The 21,936-nt window shown below is 46.4% G+C and overlaps 1 protein-coding gene across 19 annotated transcripts in view; it reads right to left on the minus strand.

The window, feature by feature from the left end:
• The window catches only part of Erg (ETS transcription factor ERG), a 222,192-nt gene that overhangs the window by 83,353 nt on the left and 116,903 nt on the right, over positions 1–21,936 (minus strand). For 4 of the 19 annotated variants that reach the window (NM_001437706.1, NM_133397.3, NM_001437705.1 and 1 more), the window contains 1 exon segment: positions 19,841–20,012. In NM_001437706.1, coding sequence (NP_001424635.1) covers positions 19,841–19,858 — 18 coding nt within the window. In that variant the 5' untranslated portion in view covers positions 19,859–20,012. 19 annotated transcript variants of the gene reach the window in all.

Raw genomic sequence — 21,936 nt, forward strand, 5'->3', positions numbered from 1 at the left:
CCAACTTTAGGAGAACAAAGCAGAGCTGCTCTAGGGCTGTCTACCTCTGGGGGGCAACCAGAAGCTTTCTCTTTCCCCCTGTGTATCAGTGGAAACAAATCAAGTGGTCTCCCTCTACATTCCTTGCCTGTGGACCACAGAACCATTTGCATGTAGCTAGTGACCTGAAAGACAGAGCTGCTGTCCCCTTTAACCTCTGAGAAGTTACTGGCTTCATCAACAGCAGACCTGTGATCTCATCATTATCAGCACACACTGTAAGGATGGAGCTAACCAAAGGGCCACCCCCTCCACCCACACCCCCGGTGAAGCACTGAAAGAAGGGTTGGGGCATCTACTGGGAAAGCTCCAGTTAAAAATAGCCCTGAGAGCCCCGAGCAGGATCCTTTTATCTTATCGAGCAGGCACTAGCTTTCTTTAGGAGTAGCTTACGCTGAGCCTCTGGGCTGTGCCCATGCATCTGATGCTTAGGTAAACAGGTAAACCAGATAATATCCATGACTGGCCACAAACAGATATGGGGTACCTACCCTAGCCAGTATTTGGACAATTAAAAAGACGAGGTGTACCTAAGTATATACGCAAAGCCATGCAGGGACCAAGGACCCATGTGACCAGCTTGCCCCGTGAGTGGGCTCACAGCTTCTATCTTTAATCTTAAAGTAAAGGAAATCTGGAAGCATTCATTTAGTATGCCCTAAGGAGATTTATCTACCTCGGGGGTTTTAACAAAGCCATCATACTGCCCTAACACAGCTCTTAAGGTGGACTGTGAGCCCTTGTCTCCACTTCCAACCTAGTGGTGCGCCCTGACGTTCTCGAGGCCTTGGGGATGGGGATATGCTTGCACACAGCCAAACATGTTTCCACGGTTACCTCACCCACATGTTTGGGTATAAGCCAGCCCAAAAATGGGATCTGAGCATGGCATGACACAGGTGTGTGCCGCACAGAGAAGTATTGCTGTAGACTGGGGGAAAGTTCCCCAGAAACAAGGGCTTGCTGGGTAAACTTGCAGTCATATGCTTACTGGTGCCCACCGGCCTTTCAGGGAGAACAAAAGCCCTGACCATCCAAGCAGAAGCTTTGGAAGTCCTAATCTCCACTCCAAAGGGCCTACCTCAGCCCTGTACTCGACACCGATTTACACATAGTGAAGAAGATTCCACTGTGTGGTCCTAGCTCTACTCATCACTTTGTGAGTTCCTCAGTGTCCTGGCTAGATGGGCAGCTGCACGTAAGCTGGACAGACTTTCATCCCTGATCAAGCCCGGCGTGTGCAAGGACGAGGCGAGAATGGGCAGATGACGTAACGCATGCACGTGACACAGTCCACAGCCTGCTTCCCGATCTCACAGAGCCCCCAGTGTTAGCGGCAAGATGGCGTTCCGAACTCAGAAACAGAGAGAGTTACTTCAGGAGTCACCGCACCTGAAAGGGCAGTTCACACCTCTAGACTCAAGTCTTCGGCGTGTGACTCCTCAGCAGATGTCAGAGACCACAGAAGCGAGAACGAAGATATGAAGCCTGGTGATGTTAGCGTGTGGGCCCGTTTTTAGGAGTCCAATCTTGGGCTGAGGACATTATGAAGCCTCTCTGTGAAGAAAGTCATGCAACCACTTTTTCCTAAGAGGTGACTAGCACATCCATCTATCCAGGTAGGTGAGACAAAGAGAAGGATGACTGGCTGCTGGAGCAGTGACACCCGGAGTGCTCTGCTGTCCTGAGTCTGCCTCACACTTCTCCTGCCATTACTAAGTCAAGAGATAAGAGAAACCACAGCATCACCCTGGGGATCCTGTGAAACTGAACCAGCTGCAGGGTGAATGCTTCGCCCTACAGTGATTTCATTCTGATTATCACACAGGAGCTGTCAAGTGCCTAGTGGCGGCCGGCACGCTATCAAGATTCTTTTTTTCCTAATAACATGAATCACATTTCTACTTTCTAGAACACTGTTAATACAGGGTCATTGGTATGTAGTCATGAAGGTCAGGCCACCGGCATCCTTGCTGTACCTGACAGGAACAGTCAGGGACCTGAGCCCTGCTCTTTCAAAGAGAACGCTATGTGCAGGGCGGGGACTGGGCCTCTGTGATGTGACCTTCATCCACTCCTCCTTGCCTGTGATGGCTGAACAGTGTACCTACAAATCCACACACCTGGGACCTCAGAGCACAGCCCGTTTAGAGGTTGGGCCTTGCCAGGTGTAATGAAGAGGTGCAAGAAAGTCACACTGATTGAAAGTCGGTCCTAGAGTCGGCGAGAGCATCGTTATTAGAGAGAGAAGAGTACACAGGCCAGAGGCAGTGGTTAGAATGAAGGGACCACGCAGTCTGGGTTGGGGGTGGTACTTTGTCAGAGTTTCCCTGTTAAACTGATAACCCAGTGTGGCTACTGTCTGTAACAACAAAACACTTTCCCAGTTTAGGGCATCACGTGACCTAACATTTGCCTTACAGTCTTAGTCAAACTTCCCGAAGTGCTAGGTTTATGCCAAGAACTGAGTTCCTCCCCAGCTATAGCAACCAGAGAGTCATGAGTTCTCCCACTGTGTTATTTTTCTTTATAAACCTTCTTCATGTGAACTCCTGTTCTTGGAGTTCATGCCTTGATTTCCCTGTCCTGTGCTTAGAGTTCATGCCTTGATTTCTCTGCTTGGGAGAAGCCCTCCCTGTACCTGTAGATGTGCCCCTTCACATCCTAGAGGGCATTGCCACTCTGTGGGGGAGGGGGGACAAACAGTACAAGCATGTTTAGATTCCTGAAAACTTTATTTGCTGTGTCTTATAAAATATGAGAGAGAGAGAGAGAGAGAGAGAGAGAGAGAGAGAGAGAGGTGTTTGGTGGAGGTGCAGTATGATGTCGAGAGAAGGAGGTACCTCCGAGGGCCCATACTGAGGCATCCCTTCCCTGTGAGGTACCAGCCACATGAAGGTATAGTATAGAATAGAGTTTATTCAGGGCATGGGGAGGGGAGTTGAGAGAAAGGCAGAGAGAGAGAGAGAGAGAGAGAGAGAGAGAGAGAGAGAGAGAGACAGAGAGGAGTACAGGCTAGCCATGAGCATGTGGAAAGGGAGGGGGAGGGGAGGGAGGAGAGAGAGGTTAAAGAGCAGGAGCAAGAGAGAGCAAAAGAGTAAGGAGGGGCCAGCAGTCCCTTGTATAGTGAGTCAGGCACACCTGGCTGTTGCCAGGCAACTGTGGGGCAGAGCCTAGGTGAAATGCCAACACTATCAGATTTTTAAAACAACATTAAAAGTCAAAATAAAACAACAGAACAAAGTTAGAATGCAATTCCCTAATATTTTCCAGCCAATAATTGCGAGAAAATTACCCCACAATTAATTCCATGCATTCTTGTTCCTCCAGCAAAATCCTGCTTCTTTTGTAATCATCCAAGAACAATTAAGCATGCGGATCCAAAACGCAATCAGCCCAGGACACAATGGGCTCTCGGTGACCAGTCAAGCTGCTTCCAACATTTCGATTCCCAAATAAAAGTCACTTCCTTTCCTTTGATTCCTTACAAACTAGAACATGTTTTAGTCAGGTGGGGCAAGTCTGCACATATCTTGGGTCTCATACATTCATTCCTTCGGTAACATCCCCGGAAGTTTACAGGAGCTGGGGAGGGACGAGGACGAGATGAACTCCTAAACGACCAACTGAAGAATGTTCACTGAGAAAGTAAAAAGTAAAGGGGTCCACTGCTGTCGCCACTGGGCAGCTGTCCTGGCTGACTCAATAAGGCCCCGCCCAGCTCGTACGGGCAACACTGAACGCAGCAGTTCTAAGAGGAAAAGGACATTTGAGTAGGCAGGGGAGACCTGCTAAAAAGAAATGGTTCCGTGGGAGACAGAAAGGGGTTGAAAAGAAAATGGGAGGAGATGGTCCAAGTCCATCACATATATAAGGAATTACAAATGAATAAGTCAAAAGGATGCGACTTTTATAGGGAAACTAGGTAAAGAGTCCATGGACTCTCTCTGTATTTCCTTTTTCCTGAAAACCACGTGCAGATCTACAGTTACGCAACCACACAGCTTTAACTACCACCATCACGGAATACTCCAAGGTTCTCAGGAGATTACAACTTTACCATTTTCTCCATTCATTTTTCTTATGTTTACTTATGTGCACATGTATATGAATGTGTGTTTCACATGTGCAGGTGACCATGGAAATTGCAGGAAAGTGCTACATCCCCTGGATCTGGAGATGCAGGTGGCTGGGCCATGAGCTACCTGATCCGGGGTTGGGAACTGAACTTGGGTCCTCTGGAAGAGCAGCAATCACTCTTAACCACTAAACCACCCCCTTACCCCCTTTCTAACATTTTCTACATAACATTTAATCCATAAGACTTGCCAAATCAAATAATATGTCTGTACATTTTGACGTTTCAGTAAGTAATCCAGTTTTATTGTCAGGATTTAATAAAACGGTCATTCTCTGTTATCAAAATTAGTCTCTGTTATAAAGACCATTTATAGTTGAATATAGAAACTTGGCTACTAGTGAAGGTTACTTCCTATTTGTGGTATATACAGTATAAAAACTCCAGTAATGTAAGCTACCAAATTCCACTTGCTATGAAAACTTTTGGGGTGAACCGGTATTTGGAGACCACCACAAGCGACTAAGAGGTTAAATCAGAGCCAATGAAATTTTAAACATGTCACTATAGCAACAGAAGAAGAAAAATGTCCCTATCACAGCACCTGCTCTACAGTCTCTCACTAATCCATGTCGAAAGGGATTCAGTTAATCGACTACACCAGACACACATCCACAGGGCTCAGTGCAGACCACATGTGAACAGTGGGAGGAGGGTGTTGCCCCTCAGTGAAAGCCATGGCAAGTGTCAAGCAAGCTACCCTTCTGCTCCTAATTCTCCAGCAGGGGCATCTCCACTCACAGCCCAGAGGAGACACATACATTCACCAGAGAAGCTCCCTGAAAAAAAAAAAAAAAAACGGCTGGGCTCTGCACGGTTTTGCCAGCACAGGCGGGCGCAAAGAACCTTGAAAACATATTTTCCTCCCCAGAGAAGACCTAACAATGGCACAACAGGTAAACAGAAAGATCCCAGTCTACTCGATGTTTGTGGAAATAAACACCACAGCTAGGATGGTGAAGTGTCAGTTCACCCCTGTTCTGATGCCTCCTGCCAAAAAGGCAAGAGACGGTGAGCAAGAGAATGCAGGTTGTCAGGTTCTAGGGACATTACATCTGACCAACATATGTTCCAGCAGTCCCTGTATATATTTCCAAGAGAAATCCCGTCCATACCCAGAAACCTCCAGTCACTGCAGCACATGGTTCACTGAGCAGGGAAACAAGCTCAGTGGGTGAAAGAATGAAGAACCCATGCTGTGGACAGAACTATTCATCTCTGAAAAATGAGAGGCCAAACTGAGGATGTTTTCCACGGACGTCTGCCCAGCGTTCCTGAAACCCTGGGTTTAATGCTCAGAGCTGTGTAAACCAGACACGGAGTCACACAACTATCATCTCGGCTCTTGAAGATGAAGGGATGAGGGTCAGAAGTTCAAGGTCATCCTTAGATACATAGAGAAATTCCAGCCTAGCCTGGGCTACGTGAAACTCTTCCTATCACCTGCTCACATGTGGAGGAATCTTGAGGACGATATGCTAAGCAAGACTGGTCAATTACAGAGGGAAAGGGGGTGGATGATACTGCTTACGGGTAGAATCTAAAACTGTTAAATACGCAGAAATCAAATCGAAAATAAAACAGTAACCAAGGGCAGAAAGGAAATGGTAAGATGGAGACCAGCGGGTAGAGGGCATTGGTCACACAGGATGCTCAAGTCTAGCAGCCCTGTGCCTCACAGACCTGGCTTATGTGGTGCTGTACCTCAGAACCTTGCTCACAGTAAATTTGGAGTAGTCTTGACCCCAGCACAAGCATAGCTACAAGAGAACTGGTACACAAACTTTCTTGAGCACCACACTAGCTCTGTCACTACTTGTGTATGAAGACTCAGGTCGTAACCCCAAACATGTACAGTCAGACATTGAAGCAAATGGCAAGTTGTCATCTAAACCACCTGTGGAGAAATGTGTAGGTTTGTTGAAGAAAAATACATGCTAAAATTGTGCGTCTGCCTCAAAAAGGGACCCAAAATAAAACGAGCTTTATTCCTCACAACGTGAAAAAGAGCAGACCCTTCAAGATTATTCTGTATTCACTGGTGCCACCTCACTCTTATCTACATGATTACTCAGACCCTCACCACAGGAGCAGTTACTCATTCATTGAACCGATGTTTACCTGGGATGCACGTCTTACCAGGAATCAGCACAACGGAGTAAGGTAATACTGGGGCTCAAAGAGCTGAGCCTTCACAGCCCTGATTTGAAGTTTCCTGATCATGAGTAGTGTGACCTAGATGTGTGTGTGTGTGTGTGTGTGTGTGTGTGTGTGTGTGAGAGAGAGAGAGAGAGAGAGAGAGAGAGAGAGAGTAAGAAAGAGACAGAGATAGAGAGACAGAGACAGATGGACAGAGTGCTCACTGAAAGCTTGAACCCAGGGTACTTGTGATGCAAGTGTTCTACCCTAGTCCCTCTTTCTACTTTTAATTATTTTGACCCAGGGTCAAAGTTGCCCAGACTGTACTGGGACCCACATTGCAACCCAGGCAGGTCTTTGAGCATTCTAACCTCTTGCCTTAGCCTCCTGAAAAGCTGCCACTTCCTTTCAAGTAAGGTCCCAAGGTTGGGAACTGGTAAACACTTCATGTTTCCTTCACCTCTAGGGCCACTCCAGACACTGGCTTGCCTCTCCTCTTTGGTGAACCGCACCACCTCCCCTGCCCAGAGCATACCCAGAGTCTGACAGAGAGTCAATGCCTTTTGTGTCCCCATCTTGATTTTCCTTCTTGTTTTCCTGGGATTGTAAAAAGGGATCTGAGTTCAACTACTCAAGGCTGGGTCTTTCCTTGAGCCACCAGATGGTCAATGGCTGTGTCTCTCATGTCTCACATGCCTGTTTTACACAAAACTCTAAATGGCCAGTGTGCAGTGGGTTCAAAGACAAACAGAAGAATCAACTACAAACTGGGAAAGACGATTGATTTACCTCAGAAAAGCATGTAGCATGTAATTTTTAAAAATAAGAATAAAACTGAGTATGACGGGACACGATCCAAACATTAGAGGGGTCACTAATTCCAGGCTAACCTGAGCTATACAGCAAGACCCTGCCTCAAAAAATGGAAGAGACAGGGTTGAAAAGATGGCTCGTGGCTGACCCTACTTCTGCAGCAGATCCACGTCCAATCCTAACTCTGATATCAGATGGTTTACAATGGCCTGTAACTCCAGCTCTAGGGGATCTGATACCTCTGGCCTCTGCAGGCACCTGTATTCATGTGCACGTGCGTGTGCACACACACACACACACCTGCACACACAGACACACACCTGCACACACAAATACACACACATACATACATACATACATACATACATACATAAACACACACATACTTTTTTTAAAAAATGATAAAAATAAAATAAAAATAAATAATAAAAATTTATTTTAATTTAAAAATAATTTTTAAAGTTTCAAAACACAGAGACTGGAGTGAGCACCCAGAGAGCCCACCCTTGCCCACCTACGCTCCCTGTTGCTCAGAGCTCAGGCTTGTACCCTGCTTTACAAACAGTCACAGGACGGGAAGACTGTACCACTGCCCTGTTGAATCGCATAAGGGAAACAAGCTTCAGAGAGTGGATATATGTGATTAGACAGAGAGCCTGCCTCCCATGCACTATGTCCTGGGTTCAATTCCCAGTCCTGAAAAGACAAACAGAAAAGAAGAAAGAAAGAGAACCCGGGTCTTGTATTCCTAAAGGAGCCTATGTAGCGGGAAGTGGGCAGTAAATGACCATTTTAAAAATGAGATTCCTTTATCAAATGTTATACCTGCAAATATGGAAAACAAAAGAATCACACACCATCAGGAAAGAATCAAACACCCAGAGACCCTTGCTGGTGTGATATAAGGTTGCTTGATTTCCGTTTCTGAATTTTGATTTTCTAGACCTGTATAATAATTGTTTTGAAATGTAGCAAAAGGAGAAATTTTTTATTGCTGTTGTTTTATCTATATTTATTGAATAGTCCTCTTGAGCCTACATCAATCCAAACAAGGAAAATAAACCAAGACCAAAATGATCCTCAGATAGCCCGAGTGGACTTCTGAGGCGACCCAATAGGTAAGATCCACACATGTCTGCTCTCTGGCCCCACCCAAAAATCACGTAAGCCACGATTCATGCTGCTCTGCAAACCACCCAGACACTGAGGGTCAGAAAGGCCACCTTGTGAACCTGCAGGTGACATCTGTAGGCAATGATTCTGGGAGACTGGTGGAGTTTCACTATCAGGTAACAAAGCTGTGTAGCGGACGCCTCCTGGCACACGGCAAGGAAGAGACTCTGTCTCCACTCAGGATGCCGAGATTCTACACTGCAAGGCCCCGAACAAGATTAGCAAACAGGTTTAAAGAGGGGGCAGGAAGAGGGACTTGGAGGAACTCTCTCTTGGGGCCATTTCAACTCTCTCTTACTTTGAACACAGTACACACGCGCGCGCGCGCGCGCACACACACACACACACACACACACATGTGTATGTGTATATATAGAGAGGGGGGCTGTATAGATCATTGTGGGGTACAAACACGTCAATAAGCACCCACATGCAACATTGGATCACTCATCTACCCTCATCTAACCTTTCCCGAGTGAATGCTAGTCTCTGCTCCCACCGGCAGGCACCATCTCTTATGGACCCTGTGTCTACAGGACTGCCTATCCACTGGTGTCTTCGTCACTGTGTTACAAACCTCACAGGAGACACTTGCTTTGCGTGAGGGGGGCAGCAGGGAGGGGGAGCAGCAGTGAGGACCAGCAGGCTCCCTGTTTTGAACCTGTGAACACCATTCTCTGGGGCTTTGCCAGGCTAAAGCCTGGGCGCTATTTATTGTGTTTAGTGTATTGTCCAGTGTTACTGTTTGTTGACTTGATACATTTTCCCCCCTACAAAGGGCCAGCTGCCGAGGACATATCCTGTAGATGGGTAATGGATGACTCCCTATTGTTCAGTGTTTGTGCTTCGTGGTCTTATTTGGTTTGCTTCAAAGGACCTAAACAATTCACTCCCTGGAACAAGTGGTGTAAACTCAGCACAGAGAACAAACCGAGAGGAGCTGACAAGGTTTTGGATCCAGATCTGGTGATTTCGCCCCCCAACACACACACTAAAGAGAGCTAGTTCTACAATTGCTTTAAAGGAACAACCCCAGAGGCTGTACTCATCCAACCTCAGGGAGAACTTAGAGCCACAAATCTCTTTCTGTGACTCAAAAAGGCTGGAGAGACCTACCACCCTCCCCCAAGGACACAGCGCCAGTCCTGTCTCTGTATGAGATAATTCCAAGATTGAGAAACAGACAGTAAGGTCATCACTTTAAAGCTTTATCTCTTCACCTGTTACAATAGACAGAATCCTCCCTTGAAAGTTCCGAGCAGATCTTGATCCCACTGGAAAAGACATAAGGACTAAAGAAGAGCTTGCTCCGGCAGGAAGCTTCCACAAGGAGTGCTTCCTGCCACCCGTGCCTCTGGTTGGCCTGGCTATCAGGACAGGAAGCGAGTGTAGGAAGTGTCTGTCTACAAACCGTTTATCCTCAAGGTAACTGCTGGAGCAGCATTCTGCTGTTTACCAAAGCAGTAAACACTGGGTCTAAAAAAAGATGTTTTCCCTCACTTGAGAACAGGGCTTAAAAAATCTTTGTGTGCTTTTTCTCATAACCATTGACTTTAAAAACTGGTCGCCATGAGCTTCTGCTTTCAAAAGCAAGCCAGTCCAAGGGGCAGACACAGGGTTGGTGTTGGGCAGGCAACTCCTTTCGGGGATCTGAAGACGCAACAACAGGGCATTTATAGCTAGAAGGTGGCACTAGGAATGCGGGTTTTACTTCTCTCTTGGGGCCTTCACAGTTCATCCTCTTTGCCCTAAAAAGAGCCAAGGCTATACAACTGTCCCTGTTAACTCAAGCTAGTGGAAAGAGTAACTCTGAGATCCACAGGACTCTGAGAGTCACTTGTATTAGGCAATGTTTTTAATTTTCGGTGGCTGTAAATATGTGTTTAGCTCTAAGCATCCACATACGATGAAGAGAGACTATGCCAGTCAAAGCCAGGCGTGTGGATGACTTCTGCATGAGGTCCAGGCCAAATCTCCTGGGATATCTTCTCCGTGTTTTAACACTGAGAATTTGAAAAACTGCTCTATCCCAGTTCCCTGAATGAGGGTGATATGGAGAACCAGTCCCAGCAGGGACCTTCCGCTACTTGAACACCCAGGGGTCCTCTTCTGCTCTCTTGTTCATTTTTATGTTTTTCATAAAAGCCCCCATAGGGTTCGCAGTGATGGCAATGAGAGAGAGGGAGAAGGAGGGGGAGGAGGAGAGGGAGAGGGAGAAGGAAGGAGAGGAGGAGGGGGAGGGGGAGGAGGAGAGGGGGAGAGGGAGAGGAGCCTGGAATAGGGAGGGGGAGGAGAAGGGAAGATAGGGAGGGGGAGTCAGGGGATGAGGAGAGGAGAAGAGAGGATAGAAAAGGGGAGGGGAGGGGAGGGAGGAAGGCAGACCTGCTCTGAGAAGGGTCAGGTCAGGCAAGGGTAGCATCAGGCATTTCCCCAGCACTGGGGCAGGTCACCTCCAGCATCCAGTGCTGGGAACAACTGTTTCTGTCAGAGCATTTATCTCATAATACAGAGAGGAGAGCGCCTCAGAGAAAAGGGTCAAAGGAGTTCCTTGAATATTGAAAAGCTGAACTCACAAATTGGCGTTGACACTGAAAAATATGATGAGGTGGGAAACTGACCTGAACATGGTGCAATGACTCCCACTGGCTGAGCGCCCATGTGTCTCCGGGAGTTCTGAGCTCCTGGCCCCACCCACATCCACGCTACAGCAACACAGTGGGAGTGAGGGTTTTCCCAGGTCAGAAGACTGGGATCCCTCTGAGAGCCCACTGGCTAGGCACACAGACAATCCCCACTGTTTGAAGCTCTGCCGTGATCCCTTTCATGAGAGTCTCACGATCAACAAGCCACCAAAACCCAAAGAAGACCAGAGCTGTGCCGCCCACCTCCACTCCTCTCACTCCTAAAGAACTAAGTCCAGGGAAGGCCAACTTCCTACTGAGGTCCCACTGTGCCAGGCTGAGGATCTGTCCACCCCCTCCTAGGGGTCCCCTCTCCCATGGCCCTTCTGTGACTGCATCGGTGCCTGCCATCCCTGTAGGAATGATAAAACCAATCCTTTCCCACAGAGTCTATCACAATGATAGCAAAAAGAAAGAAAGTATCAAGTGCGTCCCTGCTACAGATAACTGTGGGCTGTGGTGTCCTGTGCAGTCTCTGTGTTATGGATGGCAGCTGAACACACAGGACCTCCGAGGAGAGCCACGCAACGTGAAACCACATGTCCTTAAAGCAATGTCTTAAGAAACACACCTCAAATTGAGACATGAACTCACCATGTTGACAAATTCTGAAATATTGTTTCAATAGTCTCTTCTTCTTCTTCTGAGGGAAACTCACATGTACGAACTATCAAGCATGGCTACACTCCTGTGCCCTCATGAACTGTATTAAGTGGACTTGTGGTTATTTACAACAACAAAAGGGCATAAAGTTGGGAGGGAGTTGGGGTGAGGGAACTGCAGGGGTCAGGTATAGGGAGGAAGTGGTATATGACTATGCTTAATATGCATTGTATAAATATGCAAAACTGTCAAAAACTAAATATATCATCCAAAGAATAAAGCCCAGAGGGATACGAAATGGACAGAGATGATTTGAGTTGACTGACTTGGACACCCATGTGGAGGTGTGAGGAGGTGTGAGGCACCCTCTTCAGAGTTTAATCCATGATGGCACTTATTAAATGGTAGGAGGAAAATGAATAGGGCTCCATGTGCTAGTTGTAACATTGCCATTTAAAGACAAAAAAAAAGAAATGGTAAATCACAGACATGGGTGCTTTAAAAGTAAGATTGTTGAGGGCTGAGGTGACAGATGGTTCAGTGCATCAAGTTCCTGCTACTCCAGCATGAGGACCTGAGATTAGATCCCCAGCACTCGTGAAGAGATAGAATCCAGTCCGAGGTACTTCTATGAGCCCAGCAGTGGAGCACAGAAGACAGAAGGATTTGGGGGCTCACTGGCCAGTCAGTTTAGCTGAATCAGTGTAAATGAGGAAATAGCCAACATTGAACCTCTGGTCAGCACGCGTACGTGCACACAGGTATACACTCACACATACACAGGCATGTACACATACACACTCACAATACACACATATGCACGCAGGTTTACACACTCCCACACATGTATACACACAGACATAGGCACACATACATGCACACAGGCACACACCTGCACACACACACACACACACACACTCACACAGGCACACACAGATACACTCATACATACACACACATGCACACATGTTTACACCCCCACACACATGCACACACACAGACACATACATACATAGGCACACATCCATGCACACACACAGACATAGGCACATGCACATAGGCACACACCTGCACATACACACACACACACACACACACACACTCAGACACTGGCACACACACACATTCACACATACACATACATGCACACATGCTTACACCCCCCCACACATGCACACACAGACATAGGCACACACGCATGCACACAGGCATACACCTGCACATACACACATACACACACACTCACACACTCACGCATTCACATATACACACATGTATACACATGGACACAGGCACACATGTGTACACATACATGTAAATACACAATACACATGCAAGAACACACACACACACACGCACATGCACATTTGAGTGTGTGCCAGCCAAGCTTGTAGCATCTCTGCTTGATGTCCCCTATCATGTTTTCCAGAACTAAGCACGCATTGTTTCTACCAAGTGTTTGAAGTAATAGTGCTGGTGTTGATATTATAGTTGGATTCTGATGTGGCACTTTAAAACATAAATAATTTTACTTGGCTTTGGCCATTTCTTTTCTGAAACTCTCAGCACTTATCTGCACACAACAGCATGGCACCTGTTCCTCCTGGGGCTGAGTTCCACAACACCCCGCCGAAAGACGACACGGGGCCCAGCGGAAACCCCTGACCTGAGTTTTCATTACTGATGCCTGAGGCAGATCAAGGAAGTTCATACTTGACGCGTAAGCCAGTCACCAACAGACCTGGAGTCAGGAACCTCTACCCCCTGGATATTGCCAAATAAGGAAAGAATTCTTAGGACAGAGTGGAGCCCTTGCTTAGTATACATGACACCCTGGGTTCCATGCCCAGTACCTCAGCAAATAATCACATTATACAGTTATTCCTTTAAGCCAGGCGTGATGGCTCACACCTGCAATTGTGACAATGGAGAGGCTGAGGCAGGAGGATTGCCTTGAATGCTAGACATTTCCAAAACTCAAAAAGTTAAAACAACCAAAAACGGTCCCTGTCACCTAGCACACACGGAGGAAGCGAGATGTCACCGCCAAGTTTTCCAGCAGTTTGTTGTCTACTTCATGTGACAGGATGGTTGCTGGAGAGTTTTTTTTTCCACGTAAGAACAGATAACAGATGATTACAAGAACTCTCGCTGCCCAGAGTCTTAAAGTATTGCATGTGGATCATCCGATATACCATTCTCCTCTGTAGAGAAACTTAGCAGTGGGTATTGCTATTCAGTCTAAGCTCCACCCCCACAGCTACCTGGCAACAGCCAGGTATGCTCCGCCCTACAGTTGCCTGGCAACAGCCAGCTGTGCCTGACTCTATATAAGAGGCTGCCTGCCCCCTTCTCCCTCTCTTGCTCTTTGTTCTTCTTCTCTGCTCTAGTGCCCTCTGTGTCCCCGTCTATCTCCACGTGCCCATGGCTGGCCTCCTTTGTTCCTTCCCTCTTCCACTCTTCTTCTCTCATTAAACCTTTCCACATAGAACCATGTTGGCTTGGTGTGCTTTATCTGGGCGCAGGCCGACATTTAAACAACAACAGTGGGGAAACAGGAAACAATCCGCATAAGGAGACCCCCCAAGGACAGTGAGAAAGGAGATGGATCAACCTGCTTCTTCTCAATGTTTCCAGAGCCACATCGCTCTGAGGACCTGTGACCTTGTACCTGTTTATTTAGCACAAGGCGGGCCAAGCAGCCCAAGGTGTCGTGGTGTCAAACTGGATCCCAAACTCAACATCCTTATAGTTATGTGTTTTAAACCATTTGTGTGTCTTTAAACACATGGTCTATTTAATTCATCTTATTTCAGTAGGAGAGAGACCATGAAGGAAATAGGACTTTAAGATGGCTACATTATTTTGACCCCTTACCTTCTTTCTAGCAATTGTAAGGAATTTTAATTCATACGCATTGTTTTGGTACTTGTCAGTCCCTGTAGCACCTACTGGCAATGCTAAAGTGTGCATGTTAGTCCTAAGAACAAAGCCTTTTGGCTTCCTAAGCATACAGACTCAAACAAACCAGGGCAGCAATAGGAAGAGCGGAATGAAACAGAAGGAAGTGTGAGGGGCGAAGGAGACACAGCTCATGTCCAGCCCCAGTCAGGGTCCGTGGGAGACCCACGGGGAAACATGCCGGGACAATCGGTGTAAATATAAAAGAGGAAAGTCCAGGTTGCCCTGGACGACAGGTTCCTAAAGGGAAGAAGATGTCAAAACGAAACCAGATCAAAATGAGGAGAATGAGCTTCTATTCTTCCCTGACTGTGACAAACTCGAGATCAAATATCCAAGAAGCTGTGTGTGAATCAAGGCCGCTAGCAAAAGTCTGTGAAATGGACCAAATACCTAAATTTGACAAAGATATTAAAAATATGCATTCCTGGCAGTCCCAAAATTTCTTTTGTAAGCAACAATACTCTTTAAAAAAAAAAAAACCCAGGGAGAGGATGTATAGCTGTGTCTCTATGAAACTGACGGAAGGGAATTTCCCACGGCACAACATTGACTGTAAATGGTGACATCTATTTTATATGGAACACAGAAGGCATAAAATTGTGCTTATTAAAAATGTAGAATGACATGTGGTGACGTGTGTATAAATCAGTATCGACAACAGAAAGCAGAACAGTTAGCTGTGAAGAAGAACTAAGAAGCACATACAACCAGAAAGACCACACCACGGGTCAGCAGCCTCTGTGGTCTGCTGGGATGTGGAGAATCTCAATTGATTTTCTAACATGTCTGTGTTTTCCTTATAGTGAAAATGTCTTCCATTCTATGTCTGTAAATTGTACAAAGCAAAATTATGTTTTTCCCTTTGAAGGTCATGGAGAAAACTAGACAGTGAAGGATCCCAGGACCCTTCTTAAGCTACCAAGGAGTGACACATCATTCAAGCCTCTTGGTATCACTAATTGGAGTCCTGGTCTCTGAACAGAGGAAGCCGCACCCTGACCATGTCATCCGAGCAAGCATAGCGCTCTACCCTACCTGCTGCAACTGGACACTAACCGCCAGCTCCCACCTCCCCCAGCCCAGTACATTCTGCCACAGACTTGGCTAAGCTGTCACTTCTGGAAGTGACCCTGCTGTTCGCTCTGTCTGTGAAAACATCCAGGCAGAGTCTGTGGCTGCGAGCTTTCCTCCTGAAGCTAGGTTGTGAGAAATACGTAGAGGACAAAGAGTGCCCCCAGGAAGCATGGCAGTTCATCATGGAGGGAGACAAAGACCTGAGTCCCAAGCCCGGTATCTGCCACTTGCTGTGTGACCGCTACAGGCTCCGCAGATGGCTTATGCCAGCATGAGGCAGGGTCACCACCCGAATGGTGAAAAATACAGAGTCACACAGAGCCACCAAACAGCTGAGCACTTAAATGCAAGGTATGTGTAGCCACATAGCATAAGGGATGGCCTCTGGGGTGATCTGATGGTGTTTCCCACAGAGCAGGAAGCAGTGCCGTTTCATCCTACCATAGCTGATGTCCCTGTAGCAACTAGACCAGACTGGCCAGCACAGTATTATACCGCACACTGCCAAGACCATCTTTGTGGATTTCTGTTGCTAAGATTACACATTTCAGAGACCCCTGTGGCTCTCCAGAGAGTCTCATAGACACAAGTAGATACATCAGGAAAGTCACATAAGTAACATTGTCCTCAAGACAGTTGTTTGTCAAATTTTTTATTTTCTATGTATCCTTTTCTAAGAAACACTGGCGAGTATGAATGTGCTTGAGAATATGTTTTTAAAGATCAAGGTTTGTTTTTCAGAAGGAAAAAAATAATGAATTTAAAGGAGATACAGATAAAGAAAACATCATTTTGTTCTAGAACATTTTCAGCGTGTGGGAGTTCTGCTGTGCATTAAACAACACCCAGAGATTCATCCATTTTCAATTCTGCTTGCAGGGGCCACGAGTCAAGGTGCCTGGTGGACATAGGTGCTTGCACACACGCAGATGCACATGTGTGTGTGTGTGTGTGTGTGTGTGTGAGAGAGAGAGAGAGAGAGAGAGAGAGAGAGAGAGAGAGAGAGAGAGAGAGAGAGCGCTGTGAGAAGCTGTCTTTTAATGTACTTGGGCTAGACTAGAGCAGAAGGAGTGGGGGTGGGGCTGCTGCTCTGGGATGCAACAGTTACCAAGCACAACAACTTCTGCACCTGGAGTTTCTTCCAGGGTCACAGAATCCCCCCAAAGCAGCAAGAAGGAGGCCATGCTTACTCTCCTGGTGCCAGTAGAAAGATGAGGAAAACAGCTACAGCAAACACAGCCATGGTTAAGCTCTGTAACCACGTCCATTAAAAACCCATGCAGAGATTACCTTCCCTCATCATCCTCAGTTCAGAGGACTGTGGGTCTCCTTAGGAACTTTCCAACCGTCCAGAGCCTACTCGCCTAGAGCCTCCTTAGGAAATTTCCACATCCGGTCTGATTCCTAAATTGCTTCCACCCCAAGCTGCTGTTTAAACACACTACTCCCTCCATGTACTTCCATGTACACACACACACACACACACACACACACACACACACACAAACCTACAGACACATATGCACACCAATTTATACACACATGTGCAAACACATAAACCTACAAATACACACACACATACGCACACACGCACTTGCATGCACATGCACGCACACAAGATTCAACTTTAGAATTAAGGCTTCCAACCTAGGCTTCACAGCCTCCTTAAACTGTTCAGGATAAGACTGCTTCTGTTGTAACCCTATTCAATTTTCCTCCCAATGTTTTTAAAAGCAGGATGCTAAGATTCCTTGAGCTTAGCTTGCCCAAAAGGCAATCAGCATGACAAACGAGGTCAGGAAAATCTTGGAGGGCTGAATCAAACACCTAACTCAAGTACACAGGGTTCTATGGAGAGCAACAGGCTCCAGGGTTAAGCATATCTCAGCACTGCACTAGGAAGCCCTTACGGCCTTCTTCTAACGGCCCTCGGACAGACATTGGCTCGGCTGCTATCCTGGTTTTATTAGAACCCTCAGTCTCATCCTGAAGTCCATGAATGCGCAGTAATACTATTTCCTAAATTACCCTTACCTCTCCCGAATGAAACACCCTACCTCAAATTGCAAAAGCCAGGCAAGAATACCGGCAAAAGTGCCTCACACGGTTTTAGGCAGAGTGGCTAAAGGAAAAGAATCCGACACCGAGGTGGTGTGCCAGCTTCACCAGCTCAGGGTGCCTGCAAATCAAAGAACTCATTGATTTATTTACTGAAACACCCAAAACTCCAACCGTATTTGCAATCCAAAAATCCCCCTGTGGGGACTGCCTCATAATTTCAGAGGACTGCCCTGTGCTAATTTGAGGCTTGTCCCAGAATAATTAAAATTGCAGCCAACAGACTCAAGGCCTCTTTTCCCATTTCACAAACAAACCCATAAAATCATCTTACTACTTTATCCAGGAAAGCTCACAGAATGCTGATCTTCAAGTAAGTCACCTCTCAAGAGAAACTGCTTTAACAAGGGACATTAAAGAATTCACTGGAAGTCATTTCGATTGCAGGGAGAGGCACACGACACACATGTTACACCGAATTCACCCATAACAGAGTCCCGAAAAGAGCAAGTAATTGTCCCCAAATGTATTCAAAGATAAAAATGCATGCTGACTTTAAAGGTGACTTCTTCATACAAGTGGGTCTTAAACGAAACAGTGTAACGCACTGGTGAGTTTGTCCAAACGCATACCACAGTCTGCAGGGTGCTCTTTTCTTTCCATGCCCTTTAAAGCATTGATTTTGGGAGTGGGGTGAACCCACATAAGCTTCTACTCAAGTACCTAAGATTTACACAGAATATTTTATCTAATTGCTTTAAAATTCGGACAGAATTAAGAGTCTAGAGCGTAACACAAAAAGCAGCATTTGGAATTATAAAAATAAGTTGTTTCTACTCATTTATCCTAAAGTAGAGTCTATCAAACCCAGTGTTAAAATTCCCCTCTGGGTCACCATATTGCAGTTAATCCTTGGAGCCAGAGAAAGTAAACTCTCGGATGGCAGTCTTTGCTGTGAGCCTTACAGGATTACAGGATACAGCCTGAGAACTGAAAATTGGATGGAACTCTGAAGCACAGTTGACACGATACATATAATCAGCTTGTGAAGGTTTTCTGACACCTCGTCTCCGTTATGGGCAAACCCCAATTCTCATGAGTTTTCAAGCACAGCAGAACCCTTACTGGACAGATAGGTCACTTGGCATCTCCCTGCCACAAAACTAAAGACACAACGAATAAACACTCTCTTTGGCTTCCTTTGTCTATGTAGGCTGCTGGTTTTCCTCATTCCAACAAATGTCACCAAAGCCCAGTGGGCTGGAATGTAGTTTAAGAGACCCAGCACCTCCTAGGACAAGTATTTCCACAGGTTTCTGTATCAGCATCGGCTGTTTGCTACAAACAGACAGCCAAAAAGGGCATCACAATTGGCTGCATTTAGTTTTCGACCCGTGACCTGCGTGGCAATGTCTCCTCACTAAACTTTAACAGTAAGCTTTCTTCTAGAAACATTTACAAGAAAAACCCATGGAGCTACACACAGCAGAAAAGAGACCAACAGACTGCCGCTTTACAGCCCCCGCGAGCTACACAACACTGGGAAGAGAGCTTGCAGTGCGCAGAAAGACAGGTGCTTTATTTGTGATAGACACATAAACCGACCCACCCAATTACCACCATTCAGTTTTGAGACGCCTGAGTCCTCTCTGCATGGAGGCCCCCACAATTCAGGTCAACATTTGTCCGTCCTGTTACCCGAGTATCTCCTCACTTCCATGGGGACCTTCTGGCGCGCCTGGTGGTGAGGAGTCCCCGAAGCACATCCAAAGTTCACCATTGACAAGACCATCTCTTTGACCCTGCCCTCCAACCTCTGTGATTATTGCCTTGTATCAAACCCACATCCAGACACCGCTAGGAACAGGTAAAGAAGCTGAAACTTCAGAAGTGCTCCAAAAAGCCTTCACAAAAGTAATCCATGGCGCTCAACAGTGAATTTAGAAACCCCAATTTTTTTCTGAGTTTGAAGTTTTTAAGCCTTGCGGATGGTCGGAGTAGGAAAAAGGAAATTTACTAGGCAGCGCAAAGGAAATCTTGTTGTCCTCTATTGTGGTAGGGGGGGGTGTTGCCCAACCCTAACTTATCTGCCTTGATAAAGGAAGCCCAGAGCAAGAAGAACAAGATTTTGTCAAACATAGAGGAACCCTCTCCTTACCTTAATAGTGCTGGCCATAATGCAATCAAGTTTATTGATCGTTAATAAATGTTAATAATAATTATTGCTTCTCTCTGACCAGAAAGTAGTTTTGATGAGGTTGTTTAGAGCGGATGAGATTGTGCTAAGTCTGGGAAATGAAGTCAGCCAATGGCAGGAAGAGGTTTCTATTGGTCCTGCCTGCCCAGCCCAAAGAAACAGGATATTTGGGAGTGGAGAGATAAGAGACCCTGAAAACAATGTTGTTTTTCTTGATGATATGCAGCCAGGAGAAGTTTTTTAATTTAAAAAAAAAAAAAGGGCATCAATTGGCTGAGGCCCGGGCTGTCACAGCAGGTGTGACCTGTGTGACTCTGGGTGACAGGCTGCACCAGACCAAAGCAGGATACAGATGTGATGAGGCTGTGCATGGCTGCACATGGGAGGTGCCTGAGGGTCCGTCCATTACAGCACCCCATCCCCAGGAATGCCACCCAGCTGGGACAGACGACTAACTAGGATCTAGTTCATATGGCTGCGTGGTCATGTCTAAGAAGGCCAATTTACTGGCCAGCTACCAATAATCCTTCATTTACTCAAAGCCCCCACGGAATGTTCAAGAACTACTTCAGGAATTCTCTTTCAAAACACGTGAAATCATTATTCGCTCCCCAGGAAATTGGTTGAAAACACAGATGCTGGGACCAAGGTAAAGAAAAGGAAAAATCGGATCAAAATCTTGTTTTCAAACACTTATCCAAGGGGCTGGGGAGAGATGGCTCAGTCCGTAAAGTGTTTACTATGTGAGCAGGACTCCCAAAGTGCAATCCGCAGAGCCCACAGACAAAAAGCTGGGTACCATGAACATACCTTCAATTATAACCCTGGGGAGTCAGAGACAAGCAGGTCCCTGGACCTCATTAGCTGGTCAGCATATGCCAATCAGCCAGTTCCAGATCAGCATCTGAGGAAGAACATCCAGTAGTGATGGTGGCCTGAGCAAGCATATGTGCCTATATACTGGCATACATATACACACTACATGTGTTCATACATGTTCACGAGTGTGGTCACACATACGTGCATGTGTGTGCGGGGACACATCCACCCACCAAATAATTAGTTTCTAACATTCTAGAACATATATCCCTCTGACAGACACCCATGCTATGGACTGTGGATTCCAACAGAACTCTGAGCTGAGGCCAGGAGAAGTTCCCCTAAGTGCATAAAAGCCAAGCTACAGGTTCAGGGCCATAGCTCTGCTTTCCTTCTGAAAGAAGCTGAATTGACACAGGCCTGAACATTCCTCACAGGACTTCAGGCCTTTAATTACTCATTTTCAGGAAATTACTTGTTCTATGGAAGAAATAACAGTTTACTTTGAATTGAACCACGTGAAACTTGGACATGAAACTTGGTCTCATGGGGACCCAAGGAGCACAATGGACCAGAGCCTGAGTCATGGACAATTCTTGGTTACTGGATACATAGGCAGTGAACTAACTCATTCAGACTTTGAGCCTGTTCTGCTGAGAGTCTACGTACCAGCCCCTTTCTCTCGTTTGCCCCTGGTCTTCCTCCGCCTCTTTTGTGACAATACACAAAAGAGGAGAAAGAGAGAAAAGGTAGGTAGAAGAGTTGGGGTGGATCCTGGTGCCCCCACCCCCACCCCTGCCTAGTATGGTCAAGGGTTGTGGGTTCAAACCCCAGCAGTTCACAAAGAAAGGGAGGGAAGAGGGGAGGAGGATAAAAGGAGCTGGGAGAGGAGGAAGAGGAGTTGGGGACCAGGAGAGGGAAGTTAAATGGCAAGAAGGAAACATGTGTAAGAATGCTAATTCCCAGTAAGTGCTTTAAAGGCTGATGGGTTCTCAGGCCTATGCTTTGAGACAATGTTGATTTCAGGCTCCTTTTATCTCTGAACAATGAACGAGATGTCAGGCTGATTAAAACTATGTTTCCCCTAAATTTTTCAAAGTTCTGAGTTGTTTATCCCCGCAGCTTCCTTCAAGCGCCCAGAAAAAACAAAGTAACAAAAGTCCCAAGCACCACACTGAGTGCTTGGTTTTGTTTTCTTCTCTCCTAAGAGTTGGTGGTCTAAAATGTTCACCACTGCC

This window comes from Rattus norvegicus, chromosome 11 (genome assembly GCF_021556685.1).
Source record: "Rattus norvegicus strain SHRSP/BbbUtx chromosome 11, alternate assembly SHRSP_T2T, whole genome shotgun sequence".
Taxonomy (NCBI): domain Eukaryota; kingdom Metazoa; phylum Chordata; class Mammalia; order Rodentia; family Muridae; genus Rattus; species Rattus norvegicus.